At 41.9% G+C, this 16,249-nt stretch overlaps 1 protein-coding gene across 2 annotated transcripts; it reads right to left on the bottom strand.

The window, feature by feature from the left end:
* Nucleotides 1–941: 941 nt before the first annotated feature.
* On the bottom strand, nucleotides 942–16,199 carry LOC109527249 (somatomedin-B and thrombospondin type-1 domain-containing protein). Of its 2 annotated transcripts, none has more exons than XM_019889055.1 (5): nucleotides 15,715–16,199; nucleotides 5,923–6,108; nucleotides 5,386–5,476; nucleotides 3,103–3,261; nucleotides 942–2,395 (listed from the first exon to the last, which is right to left on the bottom strand). In XM_019889055.1, the coding sequence occupies exons 1-5, from the start codon at nucleotides 15,968–15,970 to the stop codon at nucleotides 2,290–2,292; spliced, it is 798 nt and encodes a 265-aa protein (XP_019744614.1). In that variant the 5' UTR covers nucleotides 15,971–16,199; the 3' UTR covers nucleotides 942–2,289. The 2 variants fall into 2 exon arrangements, with proteins under 2 accessions (XP_019744614.1, XP_019744621.1); XM_019889062.1 differs by having other exon boundaries at nucleotides 5,923–6,105.
* Nucleotides 16,200–16,249: the final 50 nt, after the last annotated feature.

Here is a 16,249-nt window from a genome sequence, read left to right as displayed (position 1 = left end):
CAAAAGATGGATTTGTGAAGTATAGTTGCTAACAGAAAACACAACGTTTGCCCCCCCCCCACTAATGCCGACTCTTGAGCCCGGCAGAGAAGCTTCATATGGCTTTACTGAGGCCAGAAAAGTGCTCCGAAGCAGTCTGGCTGACTACGTTTCAGGTAAATAGGACAGGTGCGGCCGTCGGTAACAGAGTGTAAACGTAGCTTTACTTTATTGATACTAACTGATGAAACTCCCACCAAGCTAATATAATGAGGGAGTCAGAGGGAGGTGAAAACCAGCAATTCCTTGAGGATACAGTAATTCAATTCTTTTGAATGCCCCTCACCCACCCCATATTCAGCTGAAAGAGCTGTTGGGTTGATTTTTGCCATTTGAGACCGTAATGACGGATCATTAGGAGAGACAAATTGGAGACAAAACCTAAGCACCTGAGAAATCTCTACCCGTACCTCTTTTTTTATTTTTTATTTTTTGCTTTTGGGTAAACAGAAATACAATGGAAACTCCATGGTCAAACACAATGTATTTTGAGTTCCGTTATTTAGATTTTTTTTTTCCCAACTGGAAACCATGGAAATAGAGCTCATCTGTTGTGAGTGTTTGGGTTCCACACCATCAACAGCATGAATCCTTAAGTTATATTTTAACATTCTTAACTGTCAAGAGTGGAAAATTATGCTAACTGCTATTTTAAAACGAAAAAGGAATCAAAACTGTTGTCATCCTCAACAGCGAAAAAGACTGACAGAAATGAGTATTGATTATAGTCAGGTTACCTTAGAATGTTTTCTCTTTACAATTTGACCGTTATTGTTTTCCACATACAGTGGCACCTTGAGACAAGAGTTGGGTTGTTTTTTTTTTTTTGGACTGCAAGCAATCTCAGAAGTGGAAATGCCATTATGTTCCAGCCTCCTAAAAGGAAAACAGCAAAAATCAAATGTTTGTATGGAGTTTTTAATAAAAAAAAATATAAATCTAGAATATTGTACTTAAAAAAAAGTGGAATGAAAATTCAATAGAAATTAAACCGTTTTTGTCACATCTCAGTTGGACGTGGACATTGTGCTGCTTGCTCCTTTTGCTCAGACATAAAGAGTGACCACAAAAATTTTCAGAATTTATATTTAGTTCAGACTAAACGTGGAGATGGTCTTCAGTTCCTCAGTAAGATGCAGTAATATTAGTCATTCTTCACAGAGGATAAAAAATATATGCCTGTGAATGTTGTTATATTCATTTTGTACATTGATCTTACTACAAAAAGCCATAAGTTCACTCAGTTGAATCGCAAGGCACCACTGTATGTCAACCTTTTCTTCTTTTTCAAAAGAGAACGATTAAGCATAATCACTACTCGCCGCACATTTTACTTTTTGATATTCTTTGTGGACAAAGAAGTCAAAAGCTGTTAGAATAAAACATTAAAAACAATAAAACATGTACTCACCCTTGATGACCAGTGACAAGACGCGGTGAAGACTGTTTACAGCTTGCGCCTGGGAGGGGAGTCTTTTCAAACCAAGACAAAGTCGACTTCGCGCTGTATATCCTGTTGTAGGTTTTTTTTTGTGTGTTTGTTGTTTTTTTTTTTTTTTTAGTTGATAATTATGTTGACCAGAAAACAGACGCTGGTCTGCGGTCACGATCACTTCCTCTTTGCTACTTGAGGTTCTTATTTATACTGTGCTGAACACTCGTGCTGAATTTTTGTACATTTTTCAAAGTTCCACTGTAGTGACATGGAGAGCAAAAGGTTGAGCAAAGAAGCAGTCAATTGGGGCTTAATCGGAGCGCAGTCACTGCTGTTTGGTGTAAAAACATCTCGATACAAAAAAAAACGTGTCTCTACATTACATGACACGTGGAAATTAAGAGTAGAAAATGTATAAAGCTAAATGATATATATATTTTTGCATATTTATACGTGACGCATTATCAAAACGCAGTTGCATTTATGGAGGTAGATAGCAGAGAGGTAAAAATACACAGTATACAGAGGTTGCTGTGCTTTGGAGGAGAAAGGGTGGCAGTAAAATCATCTGAAAGTTTTTAGCAAGATTAGCTGCGTGCGTAGTAAGCAATACAGTGCAGAGTATGAGGTGAAAGATTAAAAAAAAAAAAAAAAAAGTGGCAGGATGCGGCTGATCTCCTTGAGTAAACCCATCCAGGAATTCTGGATTGGAGGGGAGGGGGGTGTCTTGACTGGCAGGGCTCTGCACTGTTTTGCAGAAGCTGCTGAGGACAATGTGGTCCTTCGACGTGGACGTGTGCTGGTGACATGGCTGCTCACACAAAAAGGACAGAGTAAGAGGGACATCGGCAGCCTTTGGACGACGACTCTCGCATCCACGACCCGTGGCAGCCTACGGCGGAAGCTGCTGACCAGAAGGTTCTAGAAAAGGCAACAGAAAAGACAATTGCCTCTCAATACTTTGAATGTCATAGCAATTTTAATCTGTCGTTATGTCATAAGTTTTTTTTTTTTTTTTTTTTAATCCATCCATCCGCTTTATCCTCACAAGGGTGGCGGGGCATGCTGGAGCCTATCCCAGCCGTCTTCGGGCAGTAGGCGGGGGACACCCTGAACCGGTTGCCAGCCAATCGCGCTCACACTAAGTCCTAGGGACAATTCAGAGTGTTCAATCAGCCTGCCATGCATGTTTTAGGAATGTGGGAGTAAACCGGAGTACCCGGAGAAAACCCACACAGGCACGGGGAGAACATGCAAACTCCACACAGGAAGGCCAGAGCTGGAATCGAACCCGGTACCTCTGCACTGTGAGGTCAACGCACTAACAACTGGACCACCGAGCCACCAGTTTTTTTTTTTTTTTAAATAAGAAAAATAGCACCCCATAATGTTATACTTTATAAAAACAAACAACCATGACATAGTGAAAGAGAATGTAACGAATTCAACAGTTTTTACCATTATCTTTTACTTTCAATGGACATTATGCTGCTCCTTCTGGTGTCCGCCTTGGCCACCGGGAGGGCAATATAATACCGATTTTGAAGGAACAGAAGGAGCTTCTTTTCGTACATTGCACCTTACGTTAAAGTCTATCCTCAACAAAATATATAAATGGTTTGCTTTACCTGGTGCCTTCAAGGCCGTCTCCTCCACACCGGTCTGACTTGGACATAGCATCACTCTGGCACTCTGCGCACACCAGCCTCTCTCTCACCAGCTGGGCACTCCACAGTTTAAGTTTGCACGCTGCACTAGCTTGTTTCAACCTCAAATATACACAGTAGCTAGAAAAAAAAATAAAAGACATTTTAAAAGGTAGTTAAGTCATACAATGTATACAAGGGATATAATAAGTAAGTGACTTTTTATTGTTTGTACCTAATCATCTGGTCTCTGGATTGTGTGAATTTAATCAACTAAGTAAAAGTGGCAACTGGGATTTGGTTAACTCATTTACCGCCAGCCGTTTTTTCGAAAGCCGAAATGCTGTTGTTTCTGCTGCCGGCTATGATAATAGGAGACTTCCGGTGTGTGAACTTGGCTCGACAGTTGGAGGAAGTCCATGGCAGCAAGCTGTGTTTTAATGGCACCCCGAGGCAGACAAAAGAGCAATCAAGGCTCAGATAACAGAGCAGCGTCATTTGAAGGTGATCCAGCAGTGTCATGTCACCTGCTGCGTATCCTAATATCAACACGGCTCCGCCTGCGCTCCGGAGACAATAATAATGTGTTCTCTGGCAGACGCTTTGTACTCCCACTCTATTTGTTTTGTCTCTCATTCAGTCATCTGTGACAAAACATCATTCCTATTGAGGGTTTGCTCTGAAAAAACACTTCCATTTCTTTTTTTTTTTGAAGTGAGGAACATCAATTTTTTTTTCTCCTTTTACAAGGACTAAAAATACGAAGTTAACTTTTAGTTTCATGTATTGCATGATCTTTAGCAGAATAGCTAGCCTCTTAACTGGAACACGTAAGAGGGAGCACATATCTCGAAATTAAAGCCACATTTAAAAGGAAAAGTTGCCATATTACAAGAAGTATGATAAAAATACAGTCATCATCTATAATGAGTAAATATCAAAATTCCCAAGCAAACCCTGCAGGTTGAGATGAGCAGCAAAAATGAATGGAGTGGTGTAGCTATCAGCTACCCATTATAGTGCTTAAATGATACAGTAACAGGATAAACAATGACATTTTTTCCGGTAATATTTGGACTTCAGTCTCACAAATGTAGAATTCTTTTTTTTCCCCCAAACTTCGAACAGTGTTGCCAACAATTTTCCAAATTGGGGAAGAATCTACATGACCTAAGTTTATCGAGAGGCTAATCCTCCTGAAAGCTCATTTCTGTCTCTGACTTTGCAAGTAATTATTCCTGACAACATCAGGTACCTTTCAACGGACCAGAGGACACTTTTAATCCACTTCCTCATCCATGAATGTCTTATTTTCTTGAGTAATGTGCCTCCAGGGCCCTGATAGTCAGTGGAAACACGGGAGTCCAATGTCACTTTTAATCAGTGAGAAAGGCGGTAAGGTCTTCTTGGAAAACAGCCATGACTTTTTATCCTCGTCTCTGAGAACATCTGCAATCACGGCAAAGACCACATCCAAGAAGGACGGCTGTACTTTTGACTTTTTTTAACCCGGCTTACAGAGGCTTTATCAGCACAGGTCACTTCATGATGCACATGGACAACTGTTCATTTTATAGCCAAAGCAATCTCAAGGCTCTGGTTGCTATGACAACTTTGGCTTTGCCACTTCTCCTTAAGTCTTATTGGAGCACAAAAGTTGAATTCGTGGGATGAATGGGAATAAACCATTTTCTGACTATCGCTGTATCCCAAATAAAATACGAGAAGGGTTCACATCAAGCCAATGAGTAAATGATGAGAAATGTTGACGTAACATGAACACAGTTGGACTTTATTGTTTGGCACAAAACAGCTGGAATGAAACGCTCACTGATTGCATGAATGATTATACAATTGAAACTTGAAGGGCCGGTGCTTTGAAAAGCATATCATTCTCAATTCACTCAAAACTCCAAATTCATCCCCGCTCCGTAAAAAAAATCATTCATATCCCACCATTTTTGTGAAAAATATATTTTGGCTGTTTATCAGTGGTTTTTTTTTTTTTTTAAATAATGTTTTGAGTTTTTTCCCCCAGTGCTTTTCAGTGGGCATATGCGGATTTTCGCTATTCGCGGGCTTGTGGAATCAGAGCATTATACAACTAACAGCGGTTGACTAATTTTACACTTGCATCAAGAATAAAATGAGTGAAAATACATTTGGCCAAAGAACTGATCATTTCAATTGACATGATCTTCCATAGGATGGGTTGTTTGTTTGATGGAATTTTGGAAGCTGGTATTGCGTGTTGATCGACCTTACCTGGCCTTCTCCTCTTTCAGCAGCATGTGAGGCCTCCTCCAAGGGTCCTTAAAGTTCCTCTTGAAGGAATCCGGAAGGATCTTTGCAACCTCTGCAGGCCAGCATGGCGGTGGAAAGACGGTGGCAATGCAAATAAGAAACAAACAAAACAACGAAGACAGCTTTTTACTTTTCCTCCCTACAATTGAAAGTCATCCATGCTCGCCAACTTGATCCATCGATTGATTGCCAACAGATGACAAATAGCACCAATCTGGTGGAATTGTCACGATGTACATTTTAGTGTTTGTACCTTTTTACTTCAGTCTCTCCGTTAAATCTGTAGTTGTACTTTTACCAGAGTATTTCTTTGTACAATTATTTGTACTTCTGCAAAAGTACCGAGTGGGCATACTTAGCGTATGTCATCTATTAGTGATTGCAACACAGCTGCACACAAGGCTTCCTGGAGCATGCGCTGCCTATCCAGCAAATGTGTAACGGATGCCAAAGTGCCCCAGAGGAGTGCATTAACACTTAAAAGAGTAGCGCGCTCACCTTTCGCCGAACTGCATATTTCGTTGTTTCCGAAGCACCCGCGGCGCTGTTTGAGGTCCGGGCAAGGCATTCCCCCATTTCGAGGCGGGACAGACACTTGGCGGCTCCTTTCGGTGCTGCCCACCCCACATGGAGACGTGCATGACGACCAGGGGCCCCATGAGCCCACCGCACAGTCAATGGCTGCTAGGGAAGCACACAAAAACAGAGATCTTGAAAGTTTTCTTGTGCTCATTAGGCTCCCGTGTGAGCTGGATCGGACTGGTCGCTAGTCAATCGCATTGCTACAACACATCTTCCTGTTATTTTTCTAAAGGCTCATAAACAGATTTTACTATCTTGTAAAGGTGTACACAAGATAGTAAAATCTGTTTCAGGTAAGAGGCAGGTCAACAAGTGAGTTGCTCATTGGCATCCGCTCATGTCAACATCAGTACAAGCAGGAAGTGCGCAAAATGGCCCCCACTGCACTTTGTTTCTCTCTGGTTTCACTCCATGCCACAACTTGAAAACACACACACAGAAGCAGCAGGAGCAGCAATCAGGCTGAATTAGCCACTTACATCAATTTAAAGAGGAAGTTGTGCTTGATCAAAGGTAAGCAGCTCCAGCGGGAAATCGGTGACATTTAATAGCAGCCGACCTCTAACATGGCTTCTTTTTATGCTGGAAATGCACACTCCGTCAACACAAACAAAGAAAGGTGAAAGGAGGCACACATCGGTTGACTTTTGTGCTCCCGGTGTTCTGAATGTTATTTTCAAGCATGCTAGATTGTTTGTTTAAAAACCAACAGTTCCTTAAGATTAAATGCAAATATATTGAAACTTCAATACAACTGAACTGTTCTCAGGCAATGATTCTTTCAATGACCTCAGATAAATTCGTCAAGTCACAGGTCTAAATAACACACACATTCCCACAGACAGCACACCACCATTTTCAGCTCTTGGTATCCCAATGGCAAATCAAGAACCTCACTGATATGGACAACTACCTGATCCAGGGTAGCCAATGTCGAGTATTCGTCAATTGCGTGGATCACCAACCTTTTTTGTAGTTGTATTTCTGTTGTAATATAATTTTGAGAACATTTGTTTGGCAGACCTCAAAAGAAATCAAAACTCAAGACTCTATTGTTAAAACAAATAAAATTACAGGTATTTTAATTATTTTATACGAATAGTATATAAGACATTGCTCATGGTTGTCGTACGGGCATAGCATACCATAATTCATTTCCGGATCGGTTTAGTGAGTTGATGTTCTCTCCGGGAATGCAGACACATGTGAATTTTGCCAGCTATTTTGCTGATCAAACTTGTCTGTTCTTAGCTTTAACGCGGTTCCAGCCAGACCTCTGTCACAAGTGTACTTGGTCACCCAAGCATTTAATTCTGGTGTTAAAAGCAGTGTCAATACTGTATTTGGTCAGCTTAGCAATGAACATGGCTTCTCCCCTTTGTCAGAACGATGCGTGAAATGCAGCTTACTTTAGTATGAATACTGTTTATATATCTTAAACATGCTGCTACCCACATACCCATACATGAAAATTCCTTTCACAGGGGGTTCCTGGTCCCCATCAACCGTGAAAAACGAGGGATTACTGCAATTGTTTTAGAGTGTACTGCTTGAATGTTTCAAATGAGAGCTAATTTGGGGAGGGTGCCCGACACGCTGACAAAAACCTCTTGTTTTCTCCATGCTGGGTGAGAGGTCAGAGGTGGTGGCTACGAGCCAAGCGGCGGGTCAGACTGTAAGCAGGGTTTATCACGTGGGTGGCGATTCTTGTCTCTTGTCGCACCGCCCGTACCAGAAACAGAGAAAAGGACCACCGCGGCCAGGCAATTACCTCCTGACCTCTGGTGGGCTCTGCTCACAGGACGCCACGCTGCTATGGGGCGGGGGTGTTCACCACCTACCTACCCCTGGGTGCGGGAACTCGCCGACCCTATCCATTTCATTGTGCGCTCTTTTCACCAAAGGCCTTAATTGGCCGTGTGGCCCACAGCAGGGAGAAACAAAGTGTGCGTGTGTGTGTGAGGGGAGGATAAGAAGAATGAGCAGGAAGTTGGCTCCGGATGAATCAAAATAAAGATACAAGTGCGTTTTTTCCAGGGATGACTGCAAATGGAATGAGCCCAAGTGGTCTGACAAATGAGTATGGGTGTATGTGTGCGGTGATCTGGGAAAGGCGGGTGTCAGGTGGGCAGCACTAATGTGCAGGAATGCAGAGATTCCAAAGTGGCTTTGTGGACTGGCCGTGTCACTGAGACAGCCAGACCCCGACCCCACCATGGTGAATGAATAGAGCGCTGCGGCACCTTGAAAGCTTTCTCAATCCACACACACACACACACACACACGCACACGCACACACACACACACACACACACACACACACACACACACACACACACACACACACACACACACACGCACAATGAAAATGGAGTGGCCATGCAGGGAGTCACTCCTTAGTTCATGGTTCTTCATCCTCTCCTTCCCCTGAATGCACCCACTTTCCTCATTGTCTATTTGCTGTTCGTAGTTTTCGGCCATTTTCACAAAGTTGTTTTTTTTTTTTTTTCCAAAAAAGTGCATTTGTTCCTCGTTACTATAAGGTCAAAGAAATATCAGCCTCTTAGTCTGTCCCCACTGTTGGTCTGTTATTTTGAGGCTCGAAATAAATGGTTTCGCATCACAGTTTGCGAGGCAAAATTAGCATTTTGCAAAGCAAAAATTAGCATTTGGCGCTTCATTAAAACACATTCCATAGCAACCTGAGAATCAACAGCCGAGGCGTCACAAAAAGCTTCGCTGGGCGACATAGCTCACGTCACCCACCGCAGGTAGTTGGAGCTTGAGGCACAGCTCAGTGAACTTACGATGCAGCAGCTAGCTAGCAAAGAGCTTCAGCTTGCGACTTAATTAATTAATTCTATCCTGTATGATTTATGTTCCGGGAGTTATTATATATTTTAAATACAAGAGAACATTTACTTAGTTATTTACGATTGTATTATTATTTTAATTATTGTCTTTTATTGTTTATGTCCAGCACTTTCTTACAGCTGTGGTTGTTGTGCTGAGCTGTATGAATATAGCTCAGTGGACTATATTATTATATGACAACTGAAATATTATGCAATTCAGGCTCCACATTCTAGTTCTGAAATATTTTGAAGTGACTTCACCGAGTTGAATATGAAGACAAACTAGATGTACTGGAGGAGAGCCTGGCTGAGCCACATCCAATGTGTTCTCCAAGTCGACATGCTGGTCGTCAAGTAGCCCTGGTGCCCATGTTGGATGTGGCAAAGTTCCGGTCAAATGCAAGAGCTAAACGCAAGGTAATTCTGTTTAAGGTAACTCTACTTAAACCATCCCCAGAGATTTGCACTCAACCGAATTTTATTTGGGTTTGATTTGAGATTAACCAAAATACACAGATACACAAAGTAAAACAAATTTTACACGGCAACAATGTTTTTGGTCCACACAGACCGAAATAATAATAGAGGGGTAAAGGGTCTTGCTTGGAGGCATTTCCAGTAATTTTCCCTGGTAGAATTTCACACAAACATCGTGAAATTGAGCGAAGCACGGAAAGAGTACCCCTAAATCAGCATTTTTGTCCTCCTGGCTTGTCGCAACATCTCCAGTCACACTCTGCGATAATTAAGCGCAATCTACCTTTTCAGCTTACTCGGCTCTCTTTTTCTTCCCGGCCTCCATCCTGCTTCCATTTTAGAGTGTTCCGACAAAGGACTTTATCTCTTTCTCCCTTAATTACCTTCTTCATTCCCTCCATCTGTCTCATTCTAAACACACTTCCACCCCCTTCTCTTCAGGATTGCACCTCCTCCTGGCTGATGGGACCCAGATGTCCAACTGTTGTCGGGGGGACAACAGACCCCCTAAAAAAAACTTCCTCTGACACCCTCCCAGGCGCAGGACTAATAATAACAGTTTTGCACAAAAACGTTTCCTTGACAGAAAAAACAACTAATTATCAAGGCTCAGTGCAAACGCTTGCGAAGCGCTGCTCCAAACTGTGGTCGATGTAAGGTGCAATCAATCACAGGGGTTCAAAACTGGTCCAAGTTGTCGTCACCGTGCGGTGCGTTCATGAACCGTCACCAAGGGTTACAGCTTAGTCCAAATTGAGTGCTCCCATGAAGATGTTTAAAAATTTGAGAAATATGATGCAGTAGTGGCGTCTTGATAATAAACAAGGTGTTTAAAGGATCACAATTTTTTTTTTTTAAAGATTTTGCAAGCAGAAACATGCGTGTAGCACAGTTAGAGTGTACAGCTGCTGGTCCAGCTGGCCCGTTTCAAGCCTTCTCGTGAAAAACATCGACTCTGCACGTGGGTCAAAGACAGGAACGTGGGATGGAAGACAGGAAGAGTGAGGAGTGAGCGTCCGGCTCAGGATGTGACAACGTATAGTTTCGCAGAAGGGAGAAGAGAAGCAGACGTGCCAGAAGAATGATGAGCGAGCTGCCGGGGCAAACTGAAGGCAACAACTACCTGGCACCACCATTTTGTCTTGCATCACTGGACTGAGACTTGCCAACTGTGAAACGCTACAGTGCTCTCGAGTGATTCTGACACAAGGTTGGAATAGTTTGAAGATTCACTTCATGGTTTCTAAAAATGAACATTCATGATGAAATTAAAAATAAATCGCCAAAAAATCCAAAGGGTTCAACGACGGTTGAGTGGAAAGCGCGACGATTCGATTCGGTTGGACTCAGTGGGGATTACGATTTCATTCGATATGGTACAAGAATATATGATGCAATGACTTTTTCGTTGTCATTTTACAGACATGCTTGTCAGTCCCGTCAATGTGCCGTTTTCTTCTCTCCAATAAAAGATGAACCGCACCTCGATGTATTTTAAAGTGGAATGATGCGATTCGATTCAATTTGACGTGCGCACATCTTTTCAAATGAATTCAAATTAAAAACGTCGCTCGCGGGAGGTACGTCGCTTGTAAAGTAGATCTTCGGTCAAAAAAGCTTGGGCACCCTTGCTGTATAGAGATGAGGGGTGGAGACTGTTGACATTGGTCTATAGTCCCTTAGCCAATCAGGATGCAGCCGCGAAAGGTGAACCGCGTTCAAATAATCGCCTCCACAACATTCCCAGAAAATCACAATGGCCCATAAGTGATAAACTATCTTTTGATTAGGCACACAGGATACCCGTGCGGTCCCTCGGGCCTACCTGGTCTAACTTGTTGCTTTCTCAAATTTGTCACATACACAAAACTTAATCTGGACAGACCTTAACACAAACTACAGGTGCTTGCCGCTCTTTAACTACAGACACCAACTGGCTAGCAGCGATTGTCACTTTCACATCAATGTTCAACGATGTATTAACTGTCACGGAAGTTAAGAGCGAATCATAAGATTGATAAACCGACCGTATTATTATTATTATTACAGTTGTGAACATGGTTTTTCCATTTGAATAACTCTGCATGCTAAATTGCGATTGACTGTGGGCAACTGGCAACCAACACAATGGACTGACTGGTTGCCAGTCAATCGCACGGCTCTTAGCCGACAGAGACAGACAATAGTTCACGTTCACTTTCCTACCACGAGGATGTTTTTGTGTCAAACAAGGTGGCCGTGATGGCAGCCGACTGAGAAACCAATGCTGGGCTGCAGCTGCTGCGGTTTCCAGACAGATGTTGATGCAGAGGAGACCTGCAGCATCGGAATCTGATAAGTCCAGGTGGAGTCTCGTGTGGAACGGAGCCAAGGACATGAGATGTATTTAGCACACACGGGAAGTCAATGTTTTTTTTTTTTTTTTAAACCTCAAGAGAGAGCAGACTATCTTATCAAACTGGCATCCTTTAGGAATACTAATGAATCCTGCACAGAGCAGACACCGAGGACGTTTTGTACGTTTGTTCAGGGTCATGAGTGTGTCAGAGCTACCTTACAGATTAGATATTTGTGCATTGTTTTTATTATGGTGACACTTCTTTCTACTACCTAGGCATTCTTGGAAATTGACTTTTCGTAGAGCGGAACAGTGGAATAGTGGTTAGCGCGTCTCAAAGGTTCGTGGTTTGAATCCCTTCTGGTGTGGAGTTTGCGTGTTCTCCGTGTGCTCGAGGGGGTTTTGTCCCTCTACTCACTATTCCTCTCACAGTCCAAAGACATGCATGATGGTTCAATGAAGGCTCTAAATTTTCCAGACGTATGACTGTGACTCACCAATGCAGAGTACGAAAACCTTCAGTACTTTTGAGGAGTTACATTTCATTGAACACAATGACAAATGCAGATGATGATTTGCCAGTGTGTCAAACTGCCGCAGTAGGGCACCAAGTAGTGGTGAGAAAGACTAACTCAATGTCAGAATTTGTTTTGCCTCAAGTATCTGTGGCTGGTATTGGCAGCCTTTATGAGTACCCGATACCTTAAAATCAGGCCGGTATTCCAAGTAGTGGTGAGAAAGACTAACTCAATGTCAGACTTTGTTTTGCCTCAAGTATCCGTAGCTGGTATTGGCAGCCTTTATGATACCTGATACCTTAAAATAAGGCCGGTATCGGGCAGATACCGATACCCTGTTTTCGGTACTCGCCTATCCCTACTCGTGGCCCTACTAAGGATGAGCGATATAGAAATTGATAGTCTCATTATCATTTTGTAATATTTAAATTTCCTAAGATGGTGAACCTGGTGATTTTGTTCACCGTACGGTGACAGTGACCTCAACTCAGCTCACAAGAAGGATCACTTAGCAAATGCTGTACAATTCTTACAAATAGAGGCTACAACCTGATTGTTGCCTCGACCAGGTTAAGTTTACTATCAAACTAGACATAAAACAAAGAATTACACAATGTGTTTGTAATACGACACATAGCTTCGCCTTTCTGCTAGCTAGCTTAATGCTAATGCTAAATAGCATCTATCTTGTTGTGCACACGAGAATGCAGAGTGACAAAAACGGTTTGATTTCTTAAAATTCTTTTGTTTTATGTTTATTTAATTTTCCTCATTAAAATACACATTAGAACAATGTAGTTTTTTATCATTATGAATATGTTACAATTTATATGGAAAGTTGACTTCTTAGCAGAGAAATAAAGAATCAAAAAAAATGTGAGTAAAAGTGCACCCAGCAGACGCTAACCAACTTGTCAGAGAACAGCTTCTCCTCTCCAGTACACTCATCTACCCCAGGACGGCTCAACACCAACTCGGGCTGCTTCCCTGAGGGTACTCTGTGAGCTTGACACATGCAAACGGTGTGGATCAGCTTCTGGCTGAATGTGACGTAACTTGATAAAAAACCCCACACACTCCCTGAGCTTATAGGGCAATTTCACTTGCTGCAAGGTGAAAACAAGAAGTGGAACTCAAAGAGCTGGGTGGAGAATTTACGAACTTTGGAGCATTTGAGCCAGCCTGTCATGCAATTGTAAACAAATATAACTTCATGGAAACTGACAGAAAGTCAAAAACATCTCGATAAGTGCAAATACAGCACTGTCCTAAGATCAAATACAAAGAAGTGTATTTAACCAAACCACATCATTTGCAAAAATCTTAATGCTAAGAAGACAACGCCAAACACCAGATATGGGCTAAATGAAACTTGAGTAGATCAGTGTGCTATAACCCTTGAAGCTATGGATATTTGAATACAGACAGTACACAAACACAATACAGACACGCATATACGGTATAATTGGTGTGAAAGATGAGTAAAATGACTGCGGTTTTGCTGGAGTTAGTATCCAGAGAAAACTCACTGGGAGAAGGCACAAACTCCACAAATAAAGGGCGAAGCCCAGATTCAAACCTCAGAACCATGAGGCAGACATGCTCAACGCTAGCTCACTGTGCCGACTGCTCACTCTGCAATTTGAAAAACTCATAAAACCTCACAGGGACAGTTAGAAAGCCAATCGTGATTTCACAAATTCTCATGATGTACTGTAAAAAAATATATCATAACTTTAGTATACTTCAGGGTTTTATCCATGATTGGAACAGTCACTAATAACACAACACATACCGGTAGATTTGATGATGTTCACAGAAAAACGTCGCAACCAATAATAACAATAATAATAACAATATAGTATATAGCAACAATAGTCATTTTTCGCAGAGCAGAAAGAATATATTGAGTATTGTAAGATGACAGCTGCATTTTTACTTCTGCTTGTGTTCAAGGATTACAATTACAGTGAGATCAATGCTAATTTCATTCGACCTGCCTTTTGTGTTAGTTAGCATTAAGGTGCCATGCATATGAGAATATAATGAAACTGTTTTTCTCTTTGTTTTCTGTTTTACAGTAAATTTCCAGAGCAAGATGTGTTTTTGTTACTTAGTCCAGTATGGGTCATGCCAAGGTTGAGTGCACCTACAGTACATCAAGTGTGTCAGCTAAGTAGGGGGCAGGCCAATGTTTTAATAGCTCTTGGAATCCACCACTGTTCCCTGCAGATGCTTGTTAGTGAGTACTTAAAAGACAACATCCAGCAGCACACAAACTCTTCAATGTCCCCTTGAGATGTTGCCACACACCATGAGAGCGGACCCGTTGACTGTATTTTTTCCTTCTCGACTGTATCCTAACCATCTTTGGCTGTGTGTTTCCATGGCACCCCCGCACTCCTTTGTCCAAATATAGCAGTCAGCAGCATGATTTAAGACTTATGACCCCAGACTTGCTTGTTGACCATTTTATGATATTCCATGACTAAAAATGAAGGCCTTCCCACAATGACTTCAATGGTGACGCTGCATTTTGGGCAGGTAGACCAGTGGACTGTGGTTCTTAACAAATGGTGTGTAATTAGTGCTATAAAAGAATTTTAATATCACACGGAACAGAAACAAAGTCAATATTATGAGGAAAAAAATGTGAACGAGTGAATATCACCAAATTTTTTTCGAGAAAACTCAGCATTTTTCTTATTCACATGACATGACTTCTGGCCTGCCTCGTCCAAATTCACATGGCCTTCGAATCTATCCTTCAAATTTGGAAATGTACAAGTATTGTATTCCATAACTGAGATATAATTGAGCAGTGATTCTTTCTGCATAAAAAATAGCCAATGATGCCTTAAGAGTATCTAGCTACCTTAATGCTAACATATAATGGAAAATACCATTGTCATGCTAACGGTTAGCATCGATATTATCGGTTTTAGAAGCAACGGATATTTGAACACAAACGTTGGCACAATGTATCTAAACAGATAACATAACAATACTCACAGGCATATAGTCTTTGTCCTCAAAGAAAATTTGTAATTTTACTGCATCTTACGGAGTTCCTTGCACTAAAAGTAGAAGTTCGTTTATGTTTAAGCGGTATTATACTGCTTCCTGGTGGCCAAGCTTGGCAGCACAATGAACGTCAACATTGTCGTAGTAGTCATTTTTATAACACATACTTTATAGTTAATTATAATACTACAATATTATATTATCATTACTTTTTTTTTAATAAAGTACAGTATTATGTTATTTTTCCTTATTGAAAAACATTTGAGGTCGTATCACAAGACAACACTGTCTGTGGCTTCAGTGTTTGAATTCTAATTTATAACAGCATTTTTATTTGTTTAACTGAGGAGACCTTTTTTAGCAATTAACAACGAATTAAACGTGGGCATTCAATTTTGAAAATTTGAATCAGATTTACATTTTTTTCAATGGTGAAATTCAAATTCTAATTTATGGCAAAGTTATGCAATAGTTACAAAGTTCTTTGGCGACTCACCAGAAATTTGGCACACACTCTGGTAGTCGTCGCAGCAGTCTCCGGTTTTGTGACAATAGGTGTCGCAGTAGCATACCGTCTTTCTCCTCGTGTACTCGAAGCAGTCGTTGTTCCGGCCGGTGCAGCAGTTGGGACTGTCCCGCTCTCGGCAGCCGGCCTCCACTCGGGGTACCGTCAACCCGCACAATAAGGCCAAACATCCGCACAGTGACAGAACAGATCCGAGAAGCGCAGAGCTCCGTTGGTGCGCGCCCATGACCAAGGTGCTCCACGCAACTGCACAAGACTACACGATCTTCTTCTCCAATCTGGGTCCGTCTAGGTGGCAACGTGTTTTAAAAGAGTGCTCTCGTGGGTCTTGTTACATGGAAGAGAAACACAGCATGGCGCTGCTCCTGGATGGGTGACAATGAGAAGTTAGTGATGCGTAATAGTGGACCAAGAGCGCGCACCAGCTCTCCTCTGTGCGCTCTGGGACACGCCCCTTGGAGCTATTCTTGCGTGTTCCCAAACTTTTACTGTACCTCTCGCCCCC

The sequence above is a fragment of the Hippocampus comes genome, unplaced genomic scaffold (genome assembly GCF_001891065.2).
Source record: "Hippocampus comes isolate QL1 unplaced genomic scaffold, H_comes_QL1_v1.1 scaffold155, whole genome shotgun sequence".
NCBI classification, from domain to species: domain Eukaryota; kingdom Metazoa; phylum Chordata; class Actinopteri; order Syngnathiformes; family Syngnathidae; genus Hippocampus; species Hippocampus comes.
This window is presented reverse-complemented; position numbering and strand designations above follow the sequence as displayed.